Here is a 27,738-nt window from a genome sequence, read left to right as displayed (position 1 = left end):
ACCCTACCTTCCAATCCTTGACATCTTTAATCCTCCTACTCTGATTTTCCTTTTTATCCCTTTATAATAACACTATATTCTAATACCATCTCTCCACTGGTCCCTTGTGGTCTACCTAACTTCTATAGATATTCTAAATAAAGCACATATATAAAGCTTAAAAGAAAATGTCCACAAATAAGAGGAAACTGTTTGTCTTTTGGAATCTGGGTTACCTCACTTGGGATGATTTTTTTTCTAGCTCCATTTACCTGCAAATTTCATTTTTCTTAAGAGCTGAATAACGTTTCATCATGTAAATGTACCAAATTTGCATTATCTATTCATCAGGTGGTGAGCATTTAGGCTATTTCCATTTTATAGCTATTATGAATAGAGCAGTAATGGACTTGGATGAGCAAGTGTCTCTGTAGTAATCTATCTTTCAGTATATATCCAAGAGTAGTGTAGCTGGATCTTGCAGTACAGAAGTTCTCAGCCTTTAGAAGATCTTTCAAACTGATTCCATACTGCTCTGTACTCTCACCAGCAAAGAACAAGCGCTGTCACTTTGGCATTTGTCACTTTTTATTTTATTGGTCTTGGTTATTCTGACTGGGATAAGATGAAATCTCAAAGTAGTTTTAATTTTCATTTCCCTGATGAGTAAGGGGGTTGAGTGTGTCTTGACATATTTCTTAGCATTTGTGTTCCTATTTTGAGAACTCATTGTTTAGTTCTATATTCTACTTTTAATTAGGTTTTTGGTTTCTTGAGATTCAGTTTTTATGTTCTTTATACTTTTTAGATATTAACCCTCTGTCAGATACGTTGTCAGTAAAAATTTTTCTCCATTCTGGAGGCTGACTCTTCTTGAATGATGATGTCCTCTGCTGTTCATAAACTTTACATTTTTATTTTTGTAAGAATCCATTTATTAATTTTTCATTATATACATAATATATAGCATAACCTATAATATAAACATTATATATTGCATATAAAATTTATAATACCTACATTATTAAAGACATGTTCAAAAAATCCTTGTATGTGTCAATGAATACAATACTATTCAATAGTTACTCTTTCATCTTATTCAGGTCTGGTCTTACTTTGAAGTTCCTGGTCCATTTGGAATTGAATTTTGTGCAGAGTAATATATGTAGATCTAAATCATTCTTTCAAATGTAGCTATCCATATAAATCACTGCCCCCCAAACTGCAGGCTATAGTTCATGTTATTGATTACCATCCCCAACCTAATGGTAAGATCCTACTGATGTTTCATCAAACATAGAGAAATTGAGTTGGTGTTCAACAATAAGCTCAACCACTACTGAGTAGTATTTAATGTTCAAAGGTAACATATATGCTACCAGAAGAAATACTATAGAAACTATAATACTGACATACCCACAAGTACAATTGTGGCACAAATATTATATGAATTACCAACCACTCTTTATTGGATTTAAGAACTGCTATGTAAGATGAAACCCACAGCTGATATTGTTAAAGAGACCAAGAATCTGAGACTAGATATGTCATGGGTCTGGGTAAACATAGAACAATACCTCAGTCAATGCACAGCAGAGAAGTTTCTTCTTGCAGTAGAGGATAATTTAAACAGAAACCACAAATGGATGGAGAATATTGGAGTACTCACTACTAAATGAAGTTCTTTTATTTTACCACTACCTTAAAGGCTTAGGGATTTATGTGGAAGAGGAAGAAGACTCATTGTAAGCACCAGAGGTGGTGAAATACTCCAAGAAATAGCATTTAGCAAAGACAACAGGACCAGTGTGCAAAAGCACTCACGGATACTGTGGCTGCCTGCAGAAAACTTATGACAGCTCAGGTCAGACAAATTCCCAACATGGAGAAGAGGAAGTGATCACAAAGTGTCATCCCTAAACAAGAAGTTATTTTAATTCATAGTTGTTGTGAAAGGGAAAATCAGTTTTTTTTCAATGGAGTGAGACTGTGTATATCAACGACACTCCAGGGTAGACCTCATTCTCAGGAATAGTTGGCCAACACAAAATAATACTCTGTGCTTTTAGTGTGCTTGTTTTCTTTTTGAGTTTTAAGAAAGAGAAAGAAATGAAGTTGGGTGGATCAGGAGCAAGGACAAGAAGTGGTAAGAGTTAGGGTGAGGAAAAAGAATAGGATGAAAACATACTATATATCAATTTAAAATGTAAATAGAAATAAGATCAATAAACTTCAGCCATTTCACATTACCCATGGGGGAACAAATTACTTTAAAGGGCTCACCAGCTCCATTCAAACAAGAAGAAATATGAAGCCTAACAAATTTAATACATTGTTTACTTGTTATTATCTGATATAATTCCAATTAAAACTCATTGTGATGTCACATTAGGTGAACTACTTACCTCTATGAGATACAGGTTTTTAAAAGTATAAAACCTGAAAGACTCTGCTAGTACAGGAGTAATACAGAAGTGAAGTCTCACAGCCATCCATTGGACTGAGCACAGGTCCCCAGTGAAGGAGCTAGATAGAGAAAGGACCCAAGGAGCTGAAGGGGTTTGCAGCCCCATAAGAGGAACAACAGTATGAACTAATTGGTATCCACAGAGCTCCCAGGGACTAAATCATCAACCAAAGAGTACACATGGTGGCCATCATGCCTCCAGCTGCATATGTAGCAGAGGATGGCCTAGTCAGTCATCAATGGGAGGAGAGACCCTTGGTCCTATGAAGTCTCTATGTCCCAGTGTAGGGGAATGCCAGAGCCAGGAGTGGGGAGAGGGTGGGTTGGTGAGCAGGGGTAGGGGGAAGGGAATTTTTTTCCCCTGGAGGGGATACCAGGAAAGGGGATAACATTTGAAATGTGAATAAAGAAAATATCTAAAAAAAGAGTAAGTTCTCTAGACAGAAACGTTGTGGGCACCTTCCAGTTGTTTGTGAGTGAGATTAAAATATACAGTTCAGTACATCATTCCTAGATCAGGTTTTATTTGAAGAATATTTTAATTCAATAGCAGACATTATTCAAAATGTTACTGTTACACTTGTAAACAAGCAATCTTACCCAGCACTCTACTGTAAATAGTGTTAGTGGGCAATGCCATGACATGACATGATGATTTCTGTAGGGATTACATGCTGAAAGGTTTGACTACAACTTCCTAGAGTTTACCTCCATTTCTGAGACTTACATGGAATTTAAGTTTGATATATATACATTTGATATATATATATATGATATATACATATACATATATACATATACATATATATACATGTATATGCATATATGTGTGTGTACATATATATACACACATATATATATGTATACTTTTGTATTTTTCATATAACTTTTTCCTAGGTAGCACTCCACTGTCAGATTTGTAATATTGGGAAAAATAAAACACTGTTTTTTTTTATTTTTCCTTCCTCTCCTTTTCTAAATTTAATTAAAAATGATTTTGAATTATTCACTCTACATCAAGCTCACTGCCACACCTCCCACAATCTTTCCCCCATGTTCCTTTCCCTTCTCCTATGAGTGGGTGAAGGCTCCCTTGGTATCCCCCTCACACTTGCACTTCAAGTCTCTTGAGAGGCTAGGTGCTTTCTTTCCCACTGAGGACAGACAAGACAGCCCAGCTAGAAGAACATATCCCATGTACAGGCAATAGCTCTTATGATAGCCTAGGAAGGTTAAACTGCACATCTGCTACATATGAGCAGGGAAGTCTAGAACCAGCCCATTTATAATCTTTGGTTGGTGGTTCAGATTCTGAGAGCCCCAAGGGTACAGGTTAGTTGTTCCTCTTCTCTTTTATCAGAGTCCCTAATATTAGAGAAACATGGTGAGAATTCAGAGCTGTTTGAACTCATCAGAAAGGGGAGATAGAGAAAAGTGATGAGAATTGGCAAAAGCTGTGTGTCCCAGTTCCTTCTCGCAGGCCTCCTCTGCTCATTTTTTTTCTTTTTTGAACAATCATTTTCTTAAGAAAGCCAAATCCTTGTGGTTGCCTACTGGGCCCGTCAGGTACCTCATCTGTGACCTCTTCTGGCTCTTTCTATCTTAAATAGCATAATTATAGATATCCACTTGGCCTTCTACATGTGTTTGTTAAAATGTGGCTTCCTTAGGGATGCCTCTACGAGTTTGAATAAAATGTGTGCACTTATATTTAATTACAAGTTTTTATTCTGCTAAAATCAAGTACTCAAAGGGTAGTATCTTCTTTTATTTACAGATGTGATCTATAATCTAATGGAGAGTGAGGAGAGAGTAGGGAGAAAGAAGAGGAGGAAGGGAGACCAAACACTATTCCTATTTTGTGGGGCTGTGTGTCTTACTGCTGCAGCCTGGAGCTCTCTCTCTGCACCTGAGGCCTGTGGCAGGGCATGTTAGTCAAAAAGGAGGTAATGTATAAATGAGATATTTTATTATAGGAAAGAGAAAATAGGCCAGTCAAGTACAGAGAAAGAAAGGAGAGGAAGGAGAGAAGAAAAGAGGAAGAAAGAGAGAGAGAAAGGAAAAAAGGAAGCAAGAGAGCAAGAAGGCAAGAGAAGAGAACAGAGCAGGAAAGAGAGGAAGAGGGCAAGAGAGGAGACAAAGAGAAAGAGAGAGGAGGGGGCAAACTGCCCCTTATATTGTATGGGGTGTGGCTATCTGTCTTTAGGGTGAGGCATGCCTGGCAGTGGTGAGATGACTGGGGGTGGGGTCCAGCTAGACTGCTGGGAGCTTGGGGCATTGTCTGCCTGATAGAGCATACATCTTCTGCTGGGGCAGCTGTGAGAGATTGTGACCGAAACAGGAGCCAAAGACTCAGGAGTTATAGCCAAACTCCTTCCACCCCTTGTAGGCAGAAACTGCCCACTAAGACTTCAAGGTGCAAGGCCAATTACTTGACTGAGCCTAAGTTGCCTGAACAGACCACTGGCCCACAAAAAGTGTTTTAAGAGGAAAGACATTTTTATGATTGATCCCAAAACACATGATAAAAGTGTAAAGAGGCTTGTGTACTTGGTTTAAAAGGAAATTACTCTGTAATTATTTTATATAAACACGTAGTATAAAAGTATAAAGAAAAAATTGGCCCGAGTTATTACAAAAGCCGAAAAAAGGTCAATAAACTTGGTACTTCTTCATGATTTCATTTCCTAGCTATGTGATGTCTGGTCAGCTGTGTGTTACCTCTGAGCCTCAATTGCATAGCCTATACATGGGGAAAACAATGTAGTAAAATCTGTTTTGGTTGAGTTTACATCTTTAGCCATATTTTCTTTCCTATTGTATTTATTTTCACAGTTATCCCCACTACATATCTACATACATCTTCTTTATTTTCCCCTTTGCTTAACAAGCTGCTTAGAATATAAGTCTATAAGGAATAAAATCTACTTTCTTTTTTCAATATAATTATCAAGTCAGGCATAATAAGTTGCTTAGTAAATATGCTGTATGATTAGTAAGCAAATGGAAGCCATGGATTTTTTCCTGACCCAGTGATGGTAAACCTTCATACGCAATTACTTAAAGTGAAGAGACACTATTGGTACCATGCCTAAACTATCATCAAGTACATTCTCTAAGCCTCTTTAGTTTGCCACAATGGAGATGACCACCTTCTAGATTTACTTCCTCAGCTTCAAATTTAGTGAAATAATCCAGTTTTAATGATTTTCATAACAGGTCTCTAAGTTGGCTGGTGTCTTGGTCAAGCAGGGTGTCAAGAAAGGTGATACAGTGGTCATCTATATGCCCATGATCCCACAAGCAATATACACCATGCTGGCATGTGCAAGGATAGGAGCAATCCACAGTCTCATATTTGGAGGATTTGCATCCAAAGAATTAAGTACACGCATTGATCATGCAAAGGTAAGTGCTTTCTTCAGGATCAAGTCATTCAGCTGCCTATAGCATACCACTTAACTGTGGAGGACTTATTTAAGCATTATTTTACTATTTGGTCTTACTTTAAAATGGAATACTCAGACTTAATCTTTCTCTTTTTTCTTCTCTCTCTCTCTCTCTTCTCTCTCTCTCTTTCTTTCTCTCTCTTTCTATCTGCCTGTTTGTCTTTGTTCCTTTCTTTTTCTCTTTCATTTTCTTCATTTCTACCTTCCTTTATTTTTCCCTTCCTTCCTTTCTTCCTTCCTTTCTTTCTTTCTTTCTTTCTTCCTCTCTTTCTTTCTTCCTCTTTTGTATCTACCTAACTACTCATCATACACTAAATTTGGAGTTTAATACCATACAAACACATCCTGCTAAGTGCCTAGAGGAATATAAAATAGGAGATGAAGCATGTTATCCTGTTATGTAGTGAAATGTATAAGACACTTGAGAAAAACAAGTGATAAGTTATTTCTTCCCTAGACATCTCTAAGTCCCTGATATTTTTCTTAGAAGTGGGCAGGAAGTGATTGTTAAAGAGATTGGCATGTAGCTATAGGTTTTAGAGGGAATATTTAGGAGACTGGTGTCATGTGGTTAAATTTGGGTACCAAAATAGCAAGTTCCTTAAGCCTATTGTGAAAGATTCTAGAGGTTTCACCTTAAAGCATCTAGTATACGATTTATGGCTTATATGACTGAAAAAAATTTGGCTCTTCATTTCATGTATTTAGCAGTTGTCACCACACATTTTTTCTGTAAGCTGTCACACAGTAAATATCTTAGGATTTGTATATGGCACCTTGATTCTGGTACAGCCAATCAGCTGCTAGTGTAGCACTGAAGTAGGCACAGAGAGGGATGAAGATGTCTGTGTCACAGTAAAGCTTGACCCAAAATAGCACAGGCTTCTAATTTAGAGGTAGGGACACAGTCTTTTTTGGGCAGCTGAAGAGGAATTCCTGGAAAATGGAAATATTTAAGTGGAATCTTGACTGTGATATCCTGGTTGAACAGGATGAAACAATGAGATACTCATACAATACAAACCAACATAGAGAGGCAAGATGGGAGAAGAGTAATTTGGGAGAGAGCATGATTTTAATGTGTGAAAAAGTAGCGAGAGAGTTCCCTAAGTCAGAGTCCACCGAGCATATATAGAATTAACAGTGAAACCATTTGAGTAAGCAAGTGTACTTTAGGTGATGTTAGAAGACAGTCTTGCAGTGAGGGAAACTGAGAGCTTACTTAGCAAGGACCTTTGGTACATATCCTATTTGCTAAGCCTTTGAGAATATGTGGGGGAAATGGTGGTGGGAAGATCAAGGAAGGAAGGAAGGAGGAGGTGGCTTGTTTTACAGTTAGACAAGCCCCACATGAAATATTCCTGGAAGGGCTGGGAGTTAGTATGTTAGGCATTGGGAGGCAGGCACTGTGTAAGACTGTGTATTTGCTTCATCTGGAAAACAATTAGGTATTAGAACCGGGAAATAATTTTGTGAATTAAGTACCTGAGTTTGTTGTTTGTTTGTTCTTCTTTTAAAAAACATTTTGAGTTAAAGCTCGTCATCCACAAACAAACAAACAAACAGTAACTGCAACAATAACAATACCCTAAAGGAATTATCAGTCACTGAGTTGTAAATAGAAGGAAAAAAATGAGGAGGCTGTAGACTTCAGCTTTTGGAACCTGAAATTCTGAACACCATTCTGACAAATGCATTGGATGCATTACTTGCTTTAATGAAATCCTTTGTAACATATAAGAAAATTAATATGCAAAAATACAAAGTCTGTTATATCATTGGAGAATCTAGTTAACAACAAACATGCATGCATACTTAACCTTACTAGTGGATTTAGGGCACGGTGCATGCATGCTATTACATGCCAAGCCATTCATCATGTCAAATTAGAATGAATTCATGACTTGAAATGTCTGTTTGCTTATCATGATTAAAAAAGGTAGGATAAAAGTTATTTTGACCGATAACCATGTTAAGCATGTATGGTGAGAAGCCAGTTCCAAACACTTTAATACATAATAAACACTGACTATAGACACTGATGATAAACACTGATAATAAACACTGACAATAGACACTGATGATAAACACTGACAATAGACACTGATAATAAACACTGATAATAGGCACTGATAATAAACACTAACAATAGAAACGCGAAAGGGCTTATTACTCAGAGAAAGAATCTAACTTTGACTTACTTTAGTTGTTCACATGTCATGAGTTTATGTGTGTTCTTTATTCATTATATAGCTTACTTTCATTTGTTCCAAATTCTAATCTTAGGAAATGCCATCAAGTGCTATGCTCACAAACATTAAAGATAATGTGAACTAAATTAAAATGTGTATCATTCCAATTTAATAAGATGAATCAAAAATTGTTTCTATTTTCTATCTCCATGCTTCTTCTAAAACAAACAAAAAAAGAATGTCAGTTTACTGTAGTGGGATAGAAAGGTTCTTTAGTCGGAACCTGCTCTCTTTGCCTCTTCTACCTCTAACCTGAGGCAAGTTATGTAACTACAGTTAGCTCCAGCTGCACAGATATTAAGTGACATTCAAAATGCAACAGACTGCATGACTATGTATCTGAAATAGTCTAAACCTTCCCTAAATGACATATATTGTAGCCAGAAGTCAGACTTGAAGAACAGATGCAATATTGTAGAGTGACTATCTGTTTCCTGATTATTTATTATGTGGCTGCTTGTCTTCGAAAAATACACTAACAAAAATGAGGATGCACTTGTTAACTATTTAAACTTATAAACTACTGAAAACTTTGGCTTACTTTTAAGGTTGCTGTTGATGTTGCAAGCACTCTAATAGGCATAAGAAACACATCCAAGTATTTAATTGGAGTGCTTACTGTGTTAGGAGGTGAAGGAATTTGTGGACTGTAGTTCCATATCTGAGGCATACCCAGCATGTTCCAAAGGAAGGTTAACACAGACATTCCAGGGATACCTTTTCGTTACAGTTAAAATATGTGAATGAGTGTTCCTCAATGATGGGAGGAAGCCCCAAAGTTGTCAGATCTAGATGTTATTTGGCAAAATAATAATCTAAAGCAGGCCTAGTGGGACATCCCTTTAATCCCAGTGATCAGAAGGCAAAGGCAGACAGATCTCTGTGAGTTTGAGGACATCCTGCTCTATAAAGTGAGTTCCAGGACAGGTAGAGCTACATAGTGAGGCCCTTTCAAATAATTATAATAATAATAATAACAATGATAATGAGAACAGTAATTATTATAACAATATAAAACTACATAGCATGTGCTAGCACAATTATGTATTATGAATAAGGAAAGAATCAGTAAAATCTATTAAGTTTTGGATTACCTACTTTGTAATATTTAGGAGATAACACTCCTACAGAAAACCTGCTTTGTGATTGCTGTTTGATTTGTTCTTGCCACTTAAGAGATATCATACATTCATAAAAAAAACAAAAAGCAAAAACAAAAAGATCTCTCTCTCTCTCTTTCTCTGCCTCTCCCTGCATCTCCCGTTTCCCCATGTGTATATGTATGCATGTGTGTGCATTTGGGTGTGTGTGTATGTATATACTTGTGTGTATGCATGTAACAGAGCATTTTACTTGGCTTAATGAATACTCTGGAAAGTATTTTACATAGTTCATATTTATGAGCCCTAAGTATCATTGAATGTGCAATTTTGAACAGGTGAGATTCATGTATAAGTGGTTAGGCTTATGAACATTGACAGAAAAGGACTTATTGTTTTTTAGACCATTTGTTGAATAACAAATAAAAACCAACCATTTCTTTCAAAACATTAAACTGACGGTCTACACTGAAATATTGTGAGATCACCTTTACTGTGATCATTAAAGCTTTCCTTTTATTTTTTTCCTTCCCATTTTAGCCTAAGGTGGTTGTTACAGCATCGTTCGGCATTGAACCTGGAAGGAAGGTAGAGTACATTCCACTTCTAGAAGAAGCACTGAGAATAGGACAACACCGACCAGACAGAGTTCTCATTTACAACCGTCCAAATATGGTAACTTGAAACTTTAATTTCTGCTTTCTGAGGGGATTGTGCCAAAGGCAATTTTACTTTTAGACTTTAGAAAACAACAGTTGGTTCATAAACTATTAAATATCCTGAATATATTTACAACTATGGTAGGAAAAAAAGATGTGGATGATAGTGTGTCTGGAAAACTAGGTGAAAATAACTGATAATCAGGCATCGAATGCAGGTGAAATGAATGCTTTGGGCTTGTGTACAATTCTTTTGGGCTGTCATTTATTATTTTAAGTTTTATGATTGCAGTCATAAATAGTAACTAACTGGCTATTATTTGGTTTTCAAGATAATGTGAATATCCTTTTCAAGATTCTAGTAGAATTAATGTATATATGTTAATATATTCCTAATATGTATATATATGTAGATAGATAGATAGATAGATAGATAGATAGATAGATAGATAGATAGATAGATAGATACTATATTAGGAACTGTATGAGTTACAGAGTGTTGTTCCTCCTATTTGAGAAAGAGGAATCATTGTACATTAAGATGAAGTACCCTAACTAGCATTCCTGATTTGGCCTCAAGGACTGACACTGTGTTTTTTGTCTTAAACCCTTCACTGTATGACCTGTTAGAAAGGTCTGATTAGTTTACAAGCAAAATATCTTTTAATAATTAAGGAAATTTTTTCCAGCCAGAGATTGATTACTAGGATTACTTCAGAAAATTAAAATTTGACTATTTTACACAGATAAATTGTTCTATAACAATTATCCATGGAGGATGAAACATTGTAGTAATAAAGATGCTCCTTGAAACCTTGACCTGGTACTCACCTTGTTTCTATTCATGGTCAATTCTCTAGCTACATACAAAAGGACTACGTTAAGTTGTTAATGTTTTTTTTCAAGTAAATTATTATTCTTTTGCCAAAAATAAATAACAAAATCACAAACATTCATGTGCTCTTTAGTAGACCTCTTGAGATCTTTTCAGCAGGAGGTACTTAATTGACAAGTTTTGAGATGAGCATGCTAAGACTGTCATTTTGATGAGTCCACAATAAGAATCATTGCCACATCAAATTCTCTCGTGGAGTTTCAGTGTCTTGGTGCATGAATTTCTGCACTCTGTGAATTTAATGTCTTTACTATATCAGAGAAGAATGTTAAGTTTCTTTCAAGCATAGATATTTTTAAAGGGTTAGTGTTGTTGCCATTTAAATCAAGGAACACAGAGTCAACAGCTCATCAGAGTCTAGGCAAGGGAAATGTGGGGAAATGGCAGAAACACAGCCACAGAAGTGTTTCTTTGAGGCCTTACCAGTTACCTGTAGATATGAATTCCCTTAGGCTTTGTGAAGGTCTGACATTAGCCTGGGAGCAAGGTTAAGTGCTTCCAAGTGCCTTTGCTCATTTAGTTCTTGAAGATCCGTGAGTTGTGTCTTATAACTGGTTCCATTTTACTGCTGAAAAACCAAGAGTCACGAATCAGCAAATACTCACAGTCTCACTAAGCCACAGAGCAATGTTCAAACTCTGGTTTGATAACTTTTAAACAACAAAATATTCAAGATATATGCTATTTCTTCTGCCTAAACACACAACATGCTTAGATATTCAGTATCTTTATTAATTAATTTAATATGATTCTCTTCTTTTAATAGAATCGCTTTAGCTCCTTACTCCAAATGACAGTTTCACCCCCCACACACACTCCCTTTGCTCATTCTACAACATGTCTCTATAGAGGTAGTGATGAAGGCTTTTCATATATCTTGTCTTTATATGAGATCTATCGTTTAGGCAGTAATTAAACCCAATGGATTGGGTTTGCTTTGAATTTAAGAGAAAGAAATGACAAGGTTGGGCATTGCATCTTATTAACTAGCATCCACTTTTGCCAAATGAAGTAACAATTTGGCTGTTATTCCTAAGCCTCAGGCAAACTATGTCAGAACCAAAGGAACATGACTTGTCACCTTGGTGTTCTCCCAGTACTGGCTGTTAAGAATTCTAATATCTGAGATGAATTGCCTATATAGAGATATAGAAACACACATATACATACACACATACTCACACACGCACTCACACACACATGCACATTTTATATAATAAATGTTAATGTTGTTACTTCCCTCTTTATTTCCTCAGATCTATTTTATTCACACTTAATAGGATTTTTAGCCTAAGGAATAACCATTTATTCCAGTGCTCATTTCATTAGAGGCTTGTAAAAATAAAAAATGTTTGTAATCACAATTCGGTTTTCATTTTGCAGTATGATGATTTTTACAGCTCTACAATTATGATGGTAAAGCTTTGATAGTTTGAAATTGATTACTTTTATCTCATGCATAAAAAGAAATGGATTCATAATTTTCTCACAGTTAGCTGTTCTGTTTATTTAAGTGATACCAGCTACTACCTATCCAAGGGAGGCAAGAGAATTCAGCTATGCTTGAAATATAAACTTTACAAATGGTGTTCAGTTCAGACTTGTATCTACAAGTGAATATATTCAGACATATTGTATTTATGATACTGCCTTCATGCATAATTTGTAAGTGTGAAAATTTAAATGTATGACAGTTATTTATAGCTGGTTAATAGTAGGTATCCTGGAAAACTGAATTATTTATTTTTTTATTTTTAATTTTTTTATGAATGCCCTAGAGCCTATTAGAGTAGCCCAGACATCATTTTGTTGAAATCAATAGTTACGTATATGTCTTGCTGTGTTGTTCATTTACTCTACTGAACTTTGTATATTGGGTTCTGTTTACCTATTTCTTCAGTGTAGACATGCTGATATCCCAGGTACATGTCCTTAATCCCAGAACTCCTCAGGCAGAGGCAGGCAAATCTCTCTGGGTTGGAGCCACGTCTATATAAGGAGTTCCAGGCCAGCCAAAGATGCAGAGTTTGACCAAGTCTCCAAACCAAACCAATCCAGACCAAACTAAACCAAAAAACAAACCACTATCACCACAACAATCCCTTCCCTGATAAGGAATCTGGTTATGGCAAGAAGTAGCCTGTATGTTCTCTGTCCTCCATCCATGCATTTTCTCAGTAGAGCGACTTTTCCCCCAGCCCACTCCTTACTCTTCACCTTTCTGCCCTCCTAATGGCTGCTTAAATTTATCTAAAGTCATATCTATTCATGACATGGGTGTTACCACGAAATTTGTAACAACAAACACTTGTTCTTAAGGAAGGAAAAACGAGACTTTCTTTTGTACTACATTAATGACTGAAAAGGAGGAAAACATTTTGACTCTGTCATATACTCTTGAATAGCACCATTAGAAAGGTGGCTGTAGTGTTACACTCAAATGTCCCTATATAAAAATATTTGAATATATTAGGTGATATTTCCTGGTAAGGACTGAGGATCCAGATTAAAAAGTCAAGCTGGAACTTAATTTTTCAAGTTACTTGTGCATATTTATATTTTTGAACTGTATCTCTGAGTTAATTAAGCCATTTGTTTGATTCATAAGAACACACAAAACAACAATAACAACAAAAAAAATCAAAAGAAAAAACAAACATAAAACAAAACAAAAAACAAGATAGTATCACGTTGGAGTCCTTAAGGTTAGCTCTAGAGTGCAGTGACAACATGTAAGAGATAAACTAACATCAAACCCCTGAATTATGTAAAAAGATAGTTTATAAAAAAATCTATTTAACTTATATTATTTGTGAGATTTATTCACAAATCTAACGTATAGTGTCATGAAAGTTCACCTTTCTAATGGGTGCTCATACTTAAAGACTAAACCCCTCCTTCCTTCTGTAACTTCTGTATTTAATGTGCATGTTTCTACATTGTTTTTTACTGTGTAGGAGAAAGTACCTTTGAGGTCGGGTCGTGATCTTGATTGGGAAGAAGAAATGGCAAAAGCCCAGTCCCATGACTGTGTGCCTGTTCTCTCAGAGCATCCCTTGTACATTCTCTACACATCTGGAACAACTGGGCTCCCTAAGGTATTTGCTTCCTTTGAGATATGCACAATGACAGGGTTTCATGGCAGGCTATCTGTCTGATTAGGAAATGAAAACCTTTGCAGAGTGTAGCTTGATGCTTAAATAGAATTTCATTTCACTATTCCTCAAATAAAATTTGTAGCCGGGCGGTGGTGGCGCACGCCTTTAATCCCAGCACTTGGGAGGCAGAGGCAGGTGGATTTCTGAGTTCGAGGCCAGCCTGGTCTACAAAGTGAGTTCCAGGACAGCCAGGGCTACTCAGAGAAACCCTGTCTCGAAAAAACAAAACAAAACAAAACAAAATTTGTACAAATACTTTTAAAGATGTTCATCATCTTTAGTTAAAATTCTCAGCAGTCAGCAACAAATACTTGCTTTGGTAAACTCATAAAGTCGGTATGCAGTTAACGGAATATTGATCGGTTTAATGATATTTTGACATATATATCATTTGTTGGCAAATGATAATTTACTAATATGAGTTAGTGGCACTATACTTGAACTGAAAGTAAAAGATGTATTTGAAATAGTATTCATATTCTTTTAAATGGAGAATTACATTCTATACATTATGAATTTTTTTTTCATATACTTACATTGTATGTGTATGTGCATGTGTGTATATAAGGGTTAACTCTGTATGTTATAGCACACTTGAAAAAGTTAGAGTACAGGCGATGAGAGTTGGTTCTTTCCTTTTCTTACATGGGTTATAGTGATCAAAATCACGACATCATACTGTGTGGCAAATACTTTGACTTTCTGAGCTATCTTGCCAGCCTTGAAATACACCTTTGACCAAGAATCATTTGATATCTTTTTAAAATCAGAAATTGAAGTCTAGACAATTTGAATCAGAGACAATTTATCCAAACCATTCAACTATTTGATTTATAATAAGGAGATACTTGACATCCTTTCATCCATCTATCATGAAACGTGTTTTTGCAAAGCAAAAACAAAATACAAAAAAAAAAACAAAACAAAAAAACCAAAAAAGAAAAGCATCAATATTATGAATCTTGTCAGCATTCATGAATGGTGTCAACAAATAGCATGTTAGTTACAGATCCTGCACCCAACTCCATATTATCTTTGTTTATCTTCATTAGAGGGTTCAATATTCATTAAATCAGAAATTTACAGAGAGACCGACCTCTCAGAATTCCATACATCTCTTAGTAGTATTTTTTTTTATTATCTTTAGGTGTTTAGAGCAACAAAGTTTGGAAAATGTAATCTCAAGCCTATTAATATAATTAATGACTTTATTAGATTTACTTTAAAGAGGAAAATTAAGGTAGTCCATGGATGAGTTATGTGTGAGAAGGAAGGCATCTGCTAGAACACATCCTCTGTAATGACATGTTTCATCACATTGTTTTCTTCTAATGTGTTCTGTTGTGTTTTCCATATTCTATCTATTCCCAATTAATGGACTATCTTGAAGAAAATTTTTTTTAATGTTGGATAAATCCAGATAAATTATGAGTAATTCATAGTTGTTCTGCCTTATAAGGGTGGGAATGTATGTGGATGTGAGTCATACAGACAGTAATTACTTTGTGGAGGAGATACATAACAAAGACAAGGAGATTTTTTTTTTCAGGCTACATGGCTTAAAGTTTTACTTAGAACAGCATCATTAGTTGGTAGGAATCAGACTTGGTTCAGAGTTAGGATTGTGACTAAGAAGAAACCAGGCCTTTGAATACATCCAAAAGAAGATGGTCTTGATATGAGAAAGGAGGCAGGTGCTGAACATATTGTGTGTGATGTATTTTGGGGATATTAATACTAGTACAGTCAGTAATTGGAAATGAGCCTGATTCCATGGGATCTGAATATAAGCCCTTGTGGATCATCAGTGTGGAGGTCTGGCTTTCAAAGCAGAGAGTGGGTGGATTTTGTAAAATATGACATGTGGTATGTCGTTGTGTGATTTTTTTTTTCCTGGATAGAAGTGAATAAATAATCTCTTTACCCCAGATGGGGCACTGTGACACATCAAAGAAATTACCCCAGTCAATCTTGAGATTTTACTGCTACTGCTTACAGGAAAATTAGTGAGGGGTTCCTTAGGGGAGCATGGTGACTCAGAGGTAGCTGCATCACCATACTGATCATCTTAGCCTGAGATGAGAGCTGTATCCCTGGAAGCTCCCCATCCACTTCATAGGAACTCTGCCAGAGACTGTCCAATTCTCCAGCAGTTCATTAGTGTTCTTTTACCACCTCGGTGATGGGTGCTGCAAATCATTTAACATTCTGGTCTTTATAAGCTTTGCACACTTCATTAGGTTCCAACACTTTATGAAACTTCTTTCTACAATAGGGAATATGTTAATTTGGAGGACATAGCTACATAGACTCCTTGTCCCCTACCAATTCTCTTGCGTTTTTTCCCCACTTGCTTTTCCACCATGTTCCCTGAGTCTTGGAGGGTCTGATATATTTAGTCTGCTTATTTTATTTCACTTATGGTGGAGGATTGGGCCACAATGCCATGGCAACAGTCACTTATTCTCAGGAGCATGAACTGTTATGAAATTGCGGTAATCACCATCTATTGGAGAGTTAATTTTCCCTTCACAGCCAACCAGTGTTTAGTGATCTATGTATAAAAATCAAATATTTAGACAGCAATTAACAGATACCCCATATCCATTTAACAAAAGAATAGTGACCATTGCCGTTCTGGGTCCTGACCTGGTCTTTGTCTTGGGCTACAATGCTAAGAATAAATTCCTCAGTAAAAAGATCCTAAAATTGAATCAGAAAACAGTTATTTGAACTTATAACAGTCATTCTAAAGGACATATATTGGCCTGTCATATTGGTAGTCTAGTATACATGGTCCATACCAAGCAGAGCAATAGGTGACAATTTACCCCAATGGTGTGCATAATATCACAAAAGCCACTCAAAGGGGGAGGAACTTCCACTGTAATCTCGTTTTAATTTTTCCATGTCTTATAACCAAACCATACAATGTTCTTAGCACTAGGGAACTTCTCTCTAATTCTAAAATAAAATTACATCAATCAAAAGCCTTAACTATTTTATTGGGCTATCTTGGATTGGCATCCATAGGGATATAACCCTTCTCTTGCATGGGATGTGTGTGTGTGTGTGTGTGTGTGTGTGTGTGTGTGTGTGTGTGTGTGTGTGTGTGTGAGAGAGAGAGAGAGAGAGAGAGAGAGAGAGAGAGAGAGGTGTAGATTTTCTATACAGAATACTTTCTTTCAAACTTCTTAAATGCTTTTTATACTGTCATAAATATTCCCAAACATTCAATAATAGAATAATATAGTGAAACCTGATTTTTACAGATTAGGCAGGGTTTCTGAAGGCCCTGCATTTTCTCTCTTATGCCATTGTCCATTGGTCTTAAATGGTTAAAGGGACACACACACAAAAAAATAAATGTTATCACTATTCAATAGAGTATGGAGATATTCCCAACATTTGTATCATTTATTTCATCCAAAAAATGAAATTTGTCATTGATGAGCTACACAATGGAGGGAGGCCTTTCCTCCCTCCATAATCCACATTCACTTTCCTTCAGTCATCTGGCATTCAGATCTTGGCTTACTGCTGCATTGCTGCCACTACACATATCCCCAAACCAGACATCCTTAGTTGGGTCAGATTGTGTGTATATTTGGGTCTTGTTTGTGTCAAAGAGGGAGTAGGGCCATGTTATGGTTGCTTGCCAATAGAGAGGGCTTCCAAGAACTTATCAATAAATTCTGGAGAAGCTCCATAGCCATTAACTTTGAATTAGCTTCACCTGGATATTGAAAGATCCCTGGACAGAGTTATCTACACCCAGTGTACTTGTTTTGTAAGAGAAAATGTAAACCATATACTTTAACTACCAACTCCTAGGACAAACTCATTTTTTAAAAATTAATTTAACTTAGATAGTTTTATCATGTGGTTCTCCCATGATTCATTGCCTAAGATTAAAAGCAATCCAGCTGTAACCAGCATAACACCTGGTTTTCTGTCTTCTTCTCTGGGACATCTGGCTGGACCCAGATCTTGCCACATTTTTTTTCCCACTCACTTGGACTGACTTCTTTCATTTGTTTTCACCTTTGGTCATCCTTCTCTTTCCCAGTGGCTTCAGCACTTTGGATACCTGGTTGACATGCCAGCCTAAATCATTTAGATCTGCTAGAACTGTCTTCAGAAAGCCCATGTCCCAACATGGCTAATTAGCAAAGCCCCCAAAAAGCCCCTTATTAGTTGATTTTCTTTTTGCTGCCACAAAACTCCTGATCCTCCTCCCCCCCAAAAAAACCAAACCAAACCAAACCACAAAACACAAAACAAAGTAAAATATAAAGCTTAAGTAAGGGAATCTAATGCACACTCTGTTGTACAGTTCAAGGCTACCATCCATTGTGATAGAGAAATCAGGAAAGCAAGATTTTGAGGTAGTTAGTTATGTTGTATCTACAGTGTGTGTGTGTGTGTGTGTGTGTGTGTGTCTGTATCTGTGTGTGTGTCTGTGAGTGTGTAAGAGAGAGGGGGTGCATGTACATGCCACTGGGCGTGTGTGGTTAGAGGACAACTGAAGATATGGGTTCTTGTCATCTACTTTGTTGTTGTTTGTCCCTCATTTGCTGCTCTAGATTCTCATATCTTCACCTCCCATTTCTGTAGGACACTGTGATTACCGCCGTATACTATTTAGTAGAACTTTCCCTGAGTTCTACCTATCTAAACTCAGATCTTCATGCTTGCATGGCAAATACTTCCTCCATAGAGCCATCACCCCAGCTCCCCAGTAAATAACTTTTCAGCCGTTAACCTTTACTCCTTGTACCCTTAAGCTTCTAGTCATATAATTGCATAAAATAAGTTCAGTCCATCATAAAGAACTTATAGACTTCAGCAATACTAATACTAATACTGTTGAAGGGTCTAAACACTAAGTCTCTTCTGAGAATCAGAACAATTGCTTGAATTTGAGTTTCTATAAAATTAAAAATAAAAGCATGCTTCATTGTTCCTATATACAGTGTCATAGAATAAATAGTCCCCTTCTACATAGGAGAATGGGGACAGGGAAAGGAAAAGGGAAACAAAAAGATTGATATCTAGTGGGAACAAATTCCAAATCCTGTAACTCCATGCTGGGCACCTAGAGATTTCGATGGGATCACCTGGGAAGCCTTGATTAGCTTACTCCTGCAGCTCCGCCACCTGAAGAACATATAGCCTATCCCTTGGGCCACCTCTACTCTGTGTGACCAGCTTTTCTTGGCAACCTCTCCACGGTCTTGGCATCTTCCTCATCCTCGTATCTCCTTCGCAACTTGGACTTCATCATGATTGCTTTACACAGTGACCTCAGGAATTTGCACAGAATACAGCTCTGGTTCACATGGCATGGTTGCAGTGACCTTGGACAACCTTGGCATATGTTCCATGATTTTCTATTGCCCTCGCTCTCGTATCTTTTATCTCTGTAATCAAGTACCATATATATAGTACTGTCAAGACTTTTTGTTGTTTGCGGATTGAGTCTGTCCCCCTTGATCCAAGATTGCATTGACATTCCCTGGACCTAGGTTCTTTGGCAGTTGTTTTTATCAGGAAACCCCATGCTATGGTGTACTCTGTCTAGGCTCTCTCTGTCTTTTCAAACTTATTTCTGTTTTCAGTAGCTGGAGCCTTCCTAGGTTGGAATTTTATCCATAGGAGACCTATTCTGTTATATCAGTGCAGAACATTTGATTTCTCTTTAATGACACTAAACAAACACAAGTACATGATTTGCTTGCACCTGAATTCATTGGTACTGTTTTACTTGAGAGTTCTTCTGCCAAACATTAACCTTACTTTTGGATTTAGCCACGCTAAAGTTCTCATGGCACAGGCGATTGCAACCAGATTATTTCCCAGAACATAACATAGGTGATCTCTAACCCAGTTTCTGACAGATTTTGGAACCTCATGAATAAGGACACCACCATCTGAATTTAACATGGCATTCTGTCCTTCGAAACTCCCAGAAGATGGCATTAGCTTATCAAGTTATGTTTGTGACATTCAAGGGATTTTCTAACCAATATTTCAGACTCCCCAACATTTTCCCTGACAGGCCAGATCCAAAGGCCCAAGAACCACAGGGTCAGGTTCATCACAGCTCCAAACACAGTGAAGATTTTGTGTTAGATAAATTCCTGTTGCTTTAACAGAATACTCTATAAACAACTTTATAAACAAATGTCTTTTGTATTTCCCTTACAATTCAAGGGCATACTGAGCTTTATCACACAGTCTAGGACCCTAGTCCATGGAATAGTAACACATACACTTAGGGTGCTTCCTCCTATTTCAATTAATCTAATCTAGAAAATCCTTCACAGACTTAATGGAAGTTTGTGTCTTAGATAATTAAGAATGTAGACAAGCTGTAAATTGATATTAAACATCTCAAAGCCCATGCCAATCCTCTGTTATCTGATGAATCAACTTCTTTTGTAGCTCTCCTAATGAACACAGTCCACTCCAGCCCAGTGAACTGGAGATCAAACTACGACCTATCTCATAATTAGTGCCATTAATAATTCCTGTCTTCCTCCGTGGTCTTCTGGCCTCTGATATTTATGGAGAGATCAGCCAGTGATAACCAATGGCCTTTAATGGCTCAGTCCAAATGAGCCAGTGTACCATTGACTGATTTCCCTTATCTTGCCTCAGGGTTCAGTCATTTTCCTGGAGGAATGAAGCAAAGTTAGGGAACACAACACCCAGACTGATCTTATTAACCCACATGTCCCACAGCCTCACAAATCAGTCTGTAAGAGCTGCTTTTATTCTTTTTTTGGAAATTCTTTACTAATTCAGTCTCTTCAAAGCAGACTGTTCCCTGATTATCTCAGTTTCTTGCAGTGGACTCTTATCAAAGCTGTCATCTACATGCTGAAAGATGGACTTATCTCTTCCTTTGTATTAAAGGTCAGACCTAAAGGGCATTTTTTTTTTCTCATTTCAACCTTATTCTGTCCTTGACTCATTCTCTAATTCTTCATGTGAGTTTCAAGAATTTGACCATTAGGAGGAAATCTGCCCATATCTGACGTGTACTGCCTTTCTCTTGCAGCCTGCCAATGTTAAGAAATGGCAAGCTCATCCATTGGACTAAGTACACGGTCCCCAATGAAGGAGTTAGAGAAAGGACCTATGGAGCTGAGGGGTTTGCAGGACAAACCCCTGGTGGGTCTGATTGTTGTGGCAGCATGTGTATAGTCGAGGATTGCAAATTCGATCATCAATAGAAGGAGAGGACCTCGGCCCTGTGAAGGTTCTGTGCCCCAGTGTAGGGGAATGCCAGGGCCAATAAGTGGGAGAGGGTGGGGTGGCAGGCATGGGGAGAGGGGAGGCAACAGGGGTTTGTTGTTTTTGTTTGTTTGTTTGTTTGTTTGTTGGAGGGGAAACTGGGAAAGGAGAAATTACATGTAAATAAAGAAAATATCTAATAAAAATATATCTTTAAAAAAAAAAGAAATGGCAAGCCAACATGTCCTTCTCATCCTCTCTTTTATTCTAATCCCCTCCTCCAATCAAAGGCTTATGTAGAAGATAACATGTAAATGTCTGTTTTCATTGAAATTCTCCATTTATATGAGCTTTTTTTTTTTTTTCTGTGAAGATAGCTTTGTCTCAGTTGTATTTCTTATTGGGCACAGCATATATGCTTCCTGTCTAGGTAGATGCATGGTATTTCCAGGGATTGCAATATATTCCCTAATCCATCAGGTATTGTAAAGGCATCCCCATGCTCCTGAGGTGGACTTAATTCATCATGGAGACACGTTACTTCATGGGATTCCCCTCACAGGTATTCAGTTGGAAGAGCACAAGAAGACTTATCTTTCATCGCAGAACTCATCACTTACATCAGAAAGCATACAAATTCCAGTACAGTAAAAAGGCAAAGCACCCTTTATAACATAGGGAAAGTTAGTGCAGTGGTTTGAATAGGAATGGCCCCCGTAGACTCATGTGTCTGAATACTTGGTCTGTAGGGAGTGGCACTACTAGGAGGTGTGACTTGTTGGAGTAGGTGTGGCCTTGTTGGAGGAAGTGTGTCACTATGGGGTGGGCTTTGAGATCTCAGAAGCTCAAGCCAGTTCATTCCCTGCTGCCTGCATATCAAGATGTACAACACTTAGCCACCTCCCCACCTTCAGCACTATGTCTGCCTGCATGCTACCATGTTTCCCACCATAATAATTGACTAAATCTCTGTAAGCCAGCCCCAATGAAACATTTTCCTTTGAAAGAGTTGGGGTGGTCATGGTGTCTCTTCAGAGCAATAAAAAGCCCAAGGCAGGTAGCTATGCAAATATTGCCATTGCAAATAATCTACCCATGGATGATTCAGCTTCCATTGTATGTGCTCTCACTGATTGTAAGGGCCATGCAGTTTCTCCTCCATAGCAAATCTCTGGTTCTGTCAGTAACTGTCCAGGTACCAGTTGCATTATGTAACATTTGGGGAAGAAATATAAACACATGCTTATTTCTTCACACAAGGCACTGATGAGAGAGCAAAGAAGCAATCCGTGCTAAGTCTAAGATGTTGAACTAATGAATTTGTTAGAGGTTGTTCCATGGAGCATAAGTGGTGTAAAGGCAGCTGGCTGCATTGCCAAAAGCATTACCAGATGAGTGAGTAACAGCTCATGAACTCAGAATCCTTGGAGCTCCATACACAACTGGCAGGCAGGTCTACTAGAGAGTGTCATTTCCTCTCGCAATTGCTTATTGCTTATCCCTTGGGGGAGGGCCTTTTGAGTCTTGTAAATTTCTAAACTCTTGGGATTTGTAGGTTTTATTAGTTTCCTTCTGGTATGACACTCCTTTTTCTTGCAGAATAAATTATTTGATGTAGTAGGGAATTCCTGCACAACTAATGACAAGATATCTCTCAGACCCTCAAATATATTTTCTTCCTTCCGGGAGACTTAAGATTTGTAAATGTTTGGTATACATTGACATCAGACCTTTACTTTAATGTATATTTTACATATTAATGCATGTCTTAGAATATATTTCAACTGCTTTTATTCCAAGCAACTTTATTATGTATGACCAAGGCAGGACATCAGAGTGTTTGGTGAACAATTTTTCTGTGGTTGGTCTATTTCACAGCCTTCTTTTTCATGCCTATAATCCTTATTTCATTTTAAAGGCATAATAAAAATTAACTGTGTTAGAAACTATGAACATAAGATGAGTGTACTTGCAGTAATGAAACATTAACCTATAAATTTTATGCTACCATGAAGCATTTTTTTTCTTAGAGAAAAGGTGTTTTTGAAGTACTTAAAGTGTTTTAAAACACTCGAGCTGGTGAATGGCTCAGTGGGTAAGTAGCTTGGAATATAAGTCTGATGACTTCAGGTCACTACCCCAGATTCCACATAGCAAGCTGCATCAGGAGAGCACATGGGTCTATAATTCTGGGGTGTCTACCTGGAGGTGGGAGGCAGACAGGAGAACTATTGGAAGCTCACACATCTCTGAGTCTGGGTAATACATCAGTGAATAGCAGCGCTTTGTCTCAAATAAAACAGATGGCAAGGATCAACAGCAAAGAGTTTCTTCTGTCTTCTATGTGCTGTAACTCATGTGTGTCTATATCCATAGACACCTACACACATCTCACATCCTCCCTCAAGATTCTATATCTTACATGCGTACATTAGGTCTGCATTAGGTAGTTGGTTCTTCCACTGGACTTGCAGATATGTCAGGGTGGTATTTGCATCTACATCTACTGGAGTTGACTGTGAGCTGCATGCAATGGTCATAAATGCAATTGGCTGCTGCCAATATTGAGCATTTATGGCTGAACTACTCATACAAGTTAGTCTTGTGGTTTTCGTATTCTGTCTGTGACTCATGACTGCATTCAACAGTTTAATAATGATCACCTTTATCTCCTCTCAAGTTTGCTACCTTGGGAGCACTCTGGTGATCAGAAAAGGATTTAAAATGTCCAGTGCCAAAATTAAAACACTAAGGGGGAAGCACAAGCAGAAGGATTGGGCTAAGATTAAGGAAGAGAAGGAAAGATGGAGATATGGCTTTTTATACATTCAGAGCACTTTTGAAACTTTTGTTCCTACTGTGTAGGCTTATTCTTCTTCCCTGCCCTAGGGAACAAGGTGAGAGAGAGATTGAGCACAAGTAATACAAATAAGTGACCATTTTTCCATCTCTGGTACAATGCTTGTTGGTTAAGTGCTGACCTTGCTACATCTTAGCCCCTTAACTCAGAGTTGTACAGATCAATAAGGAATTACATAGCTGCTAAAGAATCCTCCACAGGGATAGTCTCAGAGTCCATAAGAACCCGTAGCAAGAGATTTTGTATTTGATGAAATATCTCAGATGGAAACATTCCATCTCTTCTATGGTACTTCACTAAGCTCTACAACTTGGAAGGATTTCTCCCAGAAAAACAAAAGAACTTTTTTCAAGCTATTGTCTTGAATATACAGGTGCTTAATCACTTCACTGTTTAGTTTCTTATTCAGTCAAAATACAGACCAGATGTCCGTTCTGTGGCATTCAAAGTGTACTATGTCAGGGCCTCCTGAAGGAAACTGACTCTTTCTCCACTTAACCATCCTTTATATCCATACACATTGAATTTGATTTTTTCAATACTGTATAAATTTCTATATGGTCAAAAAAATAATATCTAATTTTCATACTTCTCATTCTGAAACAGTATTCATTTCGTGCCTTCTTTTGTGTACTAAGTGCTATGACCACATGAGGATTTTTCAGCTTTTCTATATCATAAAGTTTATCTCTGATCCTACAGAGTCCACAATGTTGGTACTGCATGGGGATTTTCTGAGATTGCATTCCTAAGGCTTTTTCATTTATGGTAGAGTATAAACACATGGAGAAAGTGGTAACAGACACTAAAAAGACTGAAATACCTAAGAATTACATTTTAGAGGGAAACATTATTCTGAATAAATACTTTTACGTTAGCCACAATATTTAATACTTACTTTTAAATTATCCCCTTTAGAAGCAGGCTTGGCAAACACAACTATTATTTCTTATACTTGAAGCTAAAGGCAGGAGGGTTGCTTGGACTCAGGTGCTTTGAGGCCAGCCTAGGGAATATAGCAAGAATCACTCTTTTAAAAACATCTATTTTTAGATTCCGATTAATTACTCTTACTTAGAATGCACTGAGTTGGTGTTCTGAGTCTGAACAACATTTCTCCTTCACATTGCAATTATCATTACCTGACAACCATGGTTATAGGCAAGAAACAAACATACTTCTCTCCCTGTTTTATTAGCAAGTTAATATTTATAATAATGTCTGTTAAAACCTAATATTCCTTTCTTCTTTTGCTTCTGAACTCATAAAATATCTATACTGTGAATATGAGTCTGTGTGGTTCCTTATTTCTACATCATTAAGATGTCCCAGAAATTTATATTCTGTTGTCTGAATATTTTAGGATGCCTGGGCAAATTACACAATGGTAATTGATTAACGAACTGATGCTGATTAATTATTTAATTTAATTTTATCTTTTCCTTATTCATTTTACAACTTGCTCACTGCCCCCTCCCAGTCACCCCTCCCCCAACCCTTCCTCCATCCCCATTCCCCATCCCCTTCTCCTCTGAGTGGATGGGGGCCTCCTGGGTATACCCAGACCCTGACACTGCCAGTATCTGCAAGGCTAGGCATATCCTCTTCCCCTGAGGCCAGACAAGTCAGCTCAACTAGAAGAACATATTCCAGGTATAGCCAACAGCTTTTGGGCTGACACCTGTTCCAGTTGAAGACCCCACAAGAAGACCAAGCTGCACCTCAGCTATATATGTATGGAGGGCCTAGGTTCTTTGGTTGGTGGTTCCTCTGAGGGCCCAGGGGCCAGGTTAAGTAGACTGTGTTGGGAGTTCCTATTCCCTTTGGGGCCTGAAATCCTCTCTTATTTTCCTCCATAATTCTCTGTTTAGTTCTGTACCCCATTTTTTAATTGTGTTATTTGGGTTGTTGGTGTTTAACTTCTTGAGTTCTTTGTAAATCTTGGTTATAATTCCTCTGTCAGATGTAGGGCTAGTAAAGATCATTTTCCAATCTATAGGCTGTCGTTTTGTCCTACTGACAGTGACATTTGCCTTACTTAAGCTTTGCAATTTCATGAAGTCCCATTTATCTATTGTTGATCTTAAAGCCTAAGCCATTGATGTTCTGTTCAGGAAATTGTGCCCGGTACCAATGTGTTCAGGGTATTTCCTACTTTCTCTTCTATGAGATTCAATGTATCTGGTTTTGTGTTTAAGTACTTGATCCACTTGGACTTGAGTTTTGTGCAGGGTGATAAATATAGATCTATTTTCATTCTTCTATGTGTAAACATGCAGTTAGTCCAGCACCAATTTTTGAAGATGCTTTAATTTTTCCATTGTATATTTTTGGATTCTTTATCCCAAATTAAATGTCCATAGATGTGTTGGATTATTTCTGGTTCTTCAATTAGATTCCATCGATCAATGTGTCTGTTTCTGTACCAATACCCCGCAGTTTTTATAACTATTGCTCTGTAGCACAGCTTGAGATCAGAGCTTGATGATTCCTCCCGAAATTCTTTTATTGTTCATTGTTTTGTCTGGCTCCATTTTTTGGGTTTCCATATGAATTGCTCTTTCAAGCAATTACATTGAATCTGTAGATTGCTTTTGGTAAGATGGCCATTTTCACTGTGTTATTCCTATCTATCTATGATCATAAGAGAGCTTTCCAAATTTGATGTGTTCTTCATTTTCTTTCTTCAGTGACTTGAAGTTCTTGTCACACAGATCTTTCACCTGCTTGGTTATAGTTATACCAAGATATTTTATACTATTCATAGCTATTGTAAAGGGTGTTGTTTCCCTGATTTATTTCTCAGTCCATTTATCCTTTGTATACAGAAGGGTTACTAATTACTTTTAGTTAATTTTGTATCCAGCTACTTTACTTAACTTTTACTTTACTTTCACCTTTGGTAGAATTTTTGGGGTTGTGTACATATATACTATCATATAATCCATACAGAGTGATTCTTTGACTTCTTCCTTTCCAATTTGTATCCTCTTGACCTTCTTTAGTTGTCTTATTGCTCTTGCTAGAACGTCAAGTAATATACTGAATAGAGAAAGCAAGAGTGGGCAGCCTTGTCTTGTCCCTTATTTTAGTGGAATTGCTTTAAGTTTCTCTCCATTTAGTTCGATGATGGTTATTGACTTGCTGTATATTGCTTTGATTATGTTTAGGTATATGCCTTGTATCCTTGATTTCTCTAATACCTTTAACATGAAGGAATATTGGATTTTATCAACATGCAATTTTTCTATCAGTTTGTTTATATGATGGATGAGGTTGATGACTTTTCACAGTTTGAACCATCTCTGCATCCCTGGGTTGAACCCTTCTTTGTCTAGATGGATGATGTCTTTAATGTGTTCCTGGATTTGGGGTGTGTGTATATTTTATTGAGTATTTTGCATTAATGTTCATAAGAGAAATCAGCCAGAATTCTCTTTCTTGGTTGAGTCTTTGTGTGGTTTAGTTATTAAAGTGGCTGTGGCCTTGTGGAGCAAGTTTAGCAATATTTCTTCTGTTTCTATTTTGTGGAATAGTTTGAGGAGTATTGGTATTAACTCTACTTTAAAAGTCTGGTAGAATTCTGTACTAAAACCATCTGGCCCCTGGTTGTTGTTGTATTTTCTTTTATTTGGGCTACTTTTAATGACTGCCTTTATTTCTTTTTTTTTTTTTTT

At 37.2% G+C, this 27,738-nt stretch overlaps 1 protein-coding gene across 3 annotated transcripts in view; it reads left to right on the top strand.

The window, feature by feature from the left end:
- The window catches only part of Acss3 (acyl-CoA synthetase short chain family member 3), a 353,004-nt gene that overhangs the window by 210,429 nt on the left and 114,837 nt on the right, over positions 1 to 27,738 (top strand). For all 3 annotated transcript variants that reach the window (XM_031348853.1, XM_031348852.1, XM_031348851.1), the window contains 3 exons: positions 5,666 to 5,854; positions 9,788 to 9,922; positions 13,759 to 13,899. In XM_031348853.1, the coding sequence (XP_031204713.1) occupies positions 5,666 to 5,854; positions 9,788 to 9,922; positions 13,759 to 13,899 (465 nt within the window). The remainder of the gene's footprint in view (positions 1 to 5,665; positions 5,855 to 9,787; positions 9,923 to 13,758; positions 13,900 to 27,738) is intronic.

Source organism: Mastomys coucha, unplaced genomic scaffold (assembly GCF_008632895.1).
Source record: "Mastomys coucha isolate ucsf_1 unplaced genomic scaffold, UCSF_Mcou_1 pScaffold4, whole genome shotgun sequence".
NCBI classification, from domain to species: domain Eukaryota; kingdom Metazoa; phylum Chordata; class Mammalia; order Rodentia; family Muridae; genus Mastomys; species Mastomys coucha.
The sequence above is the reverse complement of the archived record's forward strand: the minus strand, read 5'-3'. Positions and strand labels throughout refer to the sequence as shown.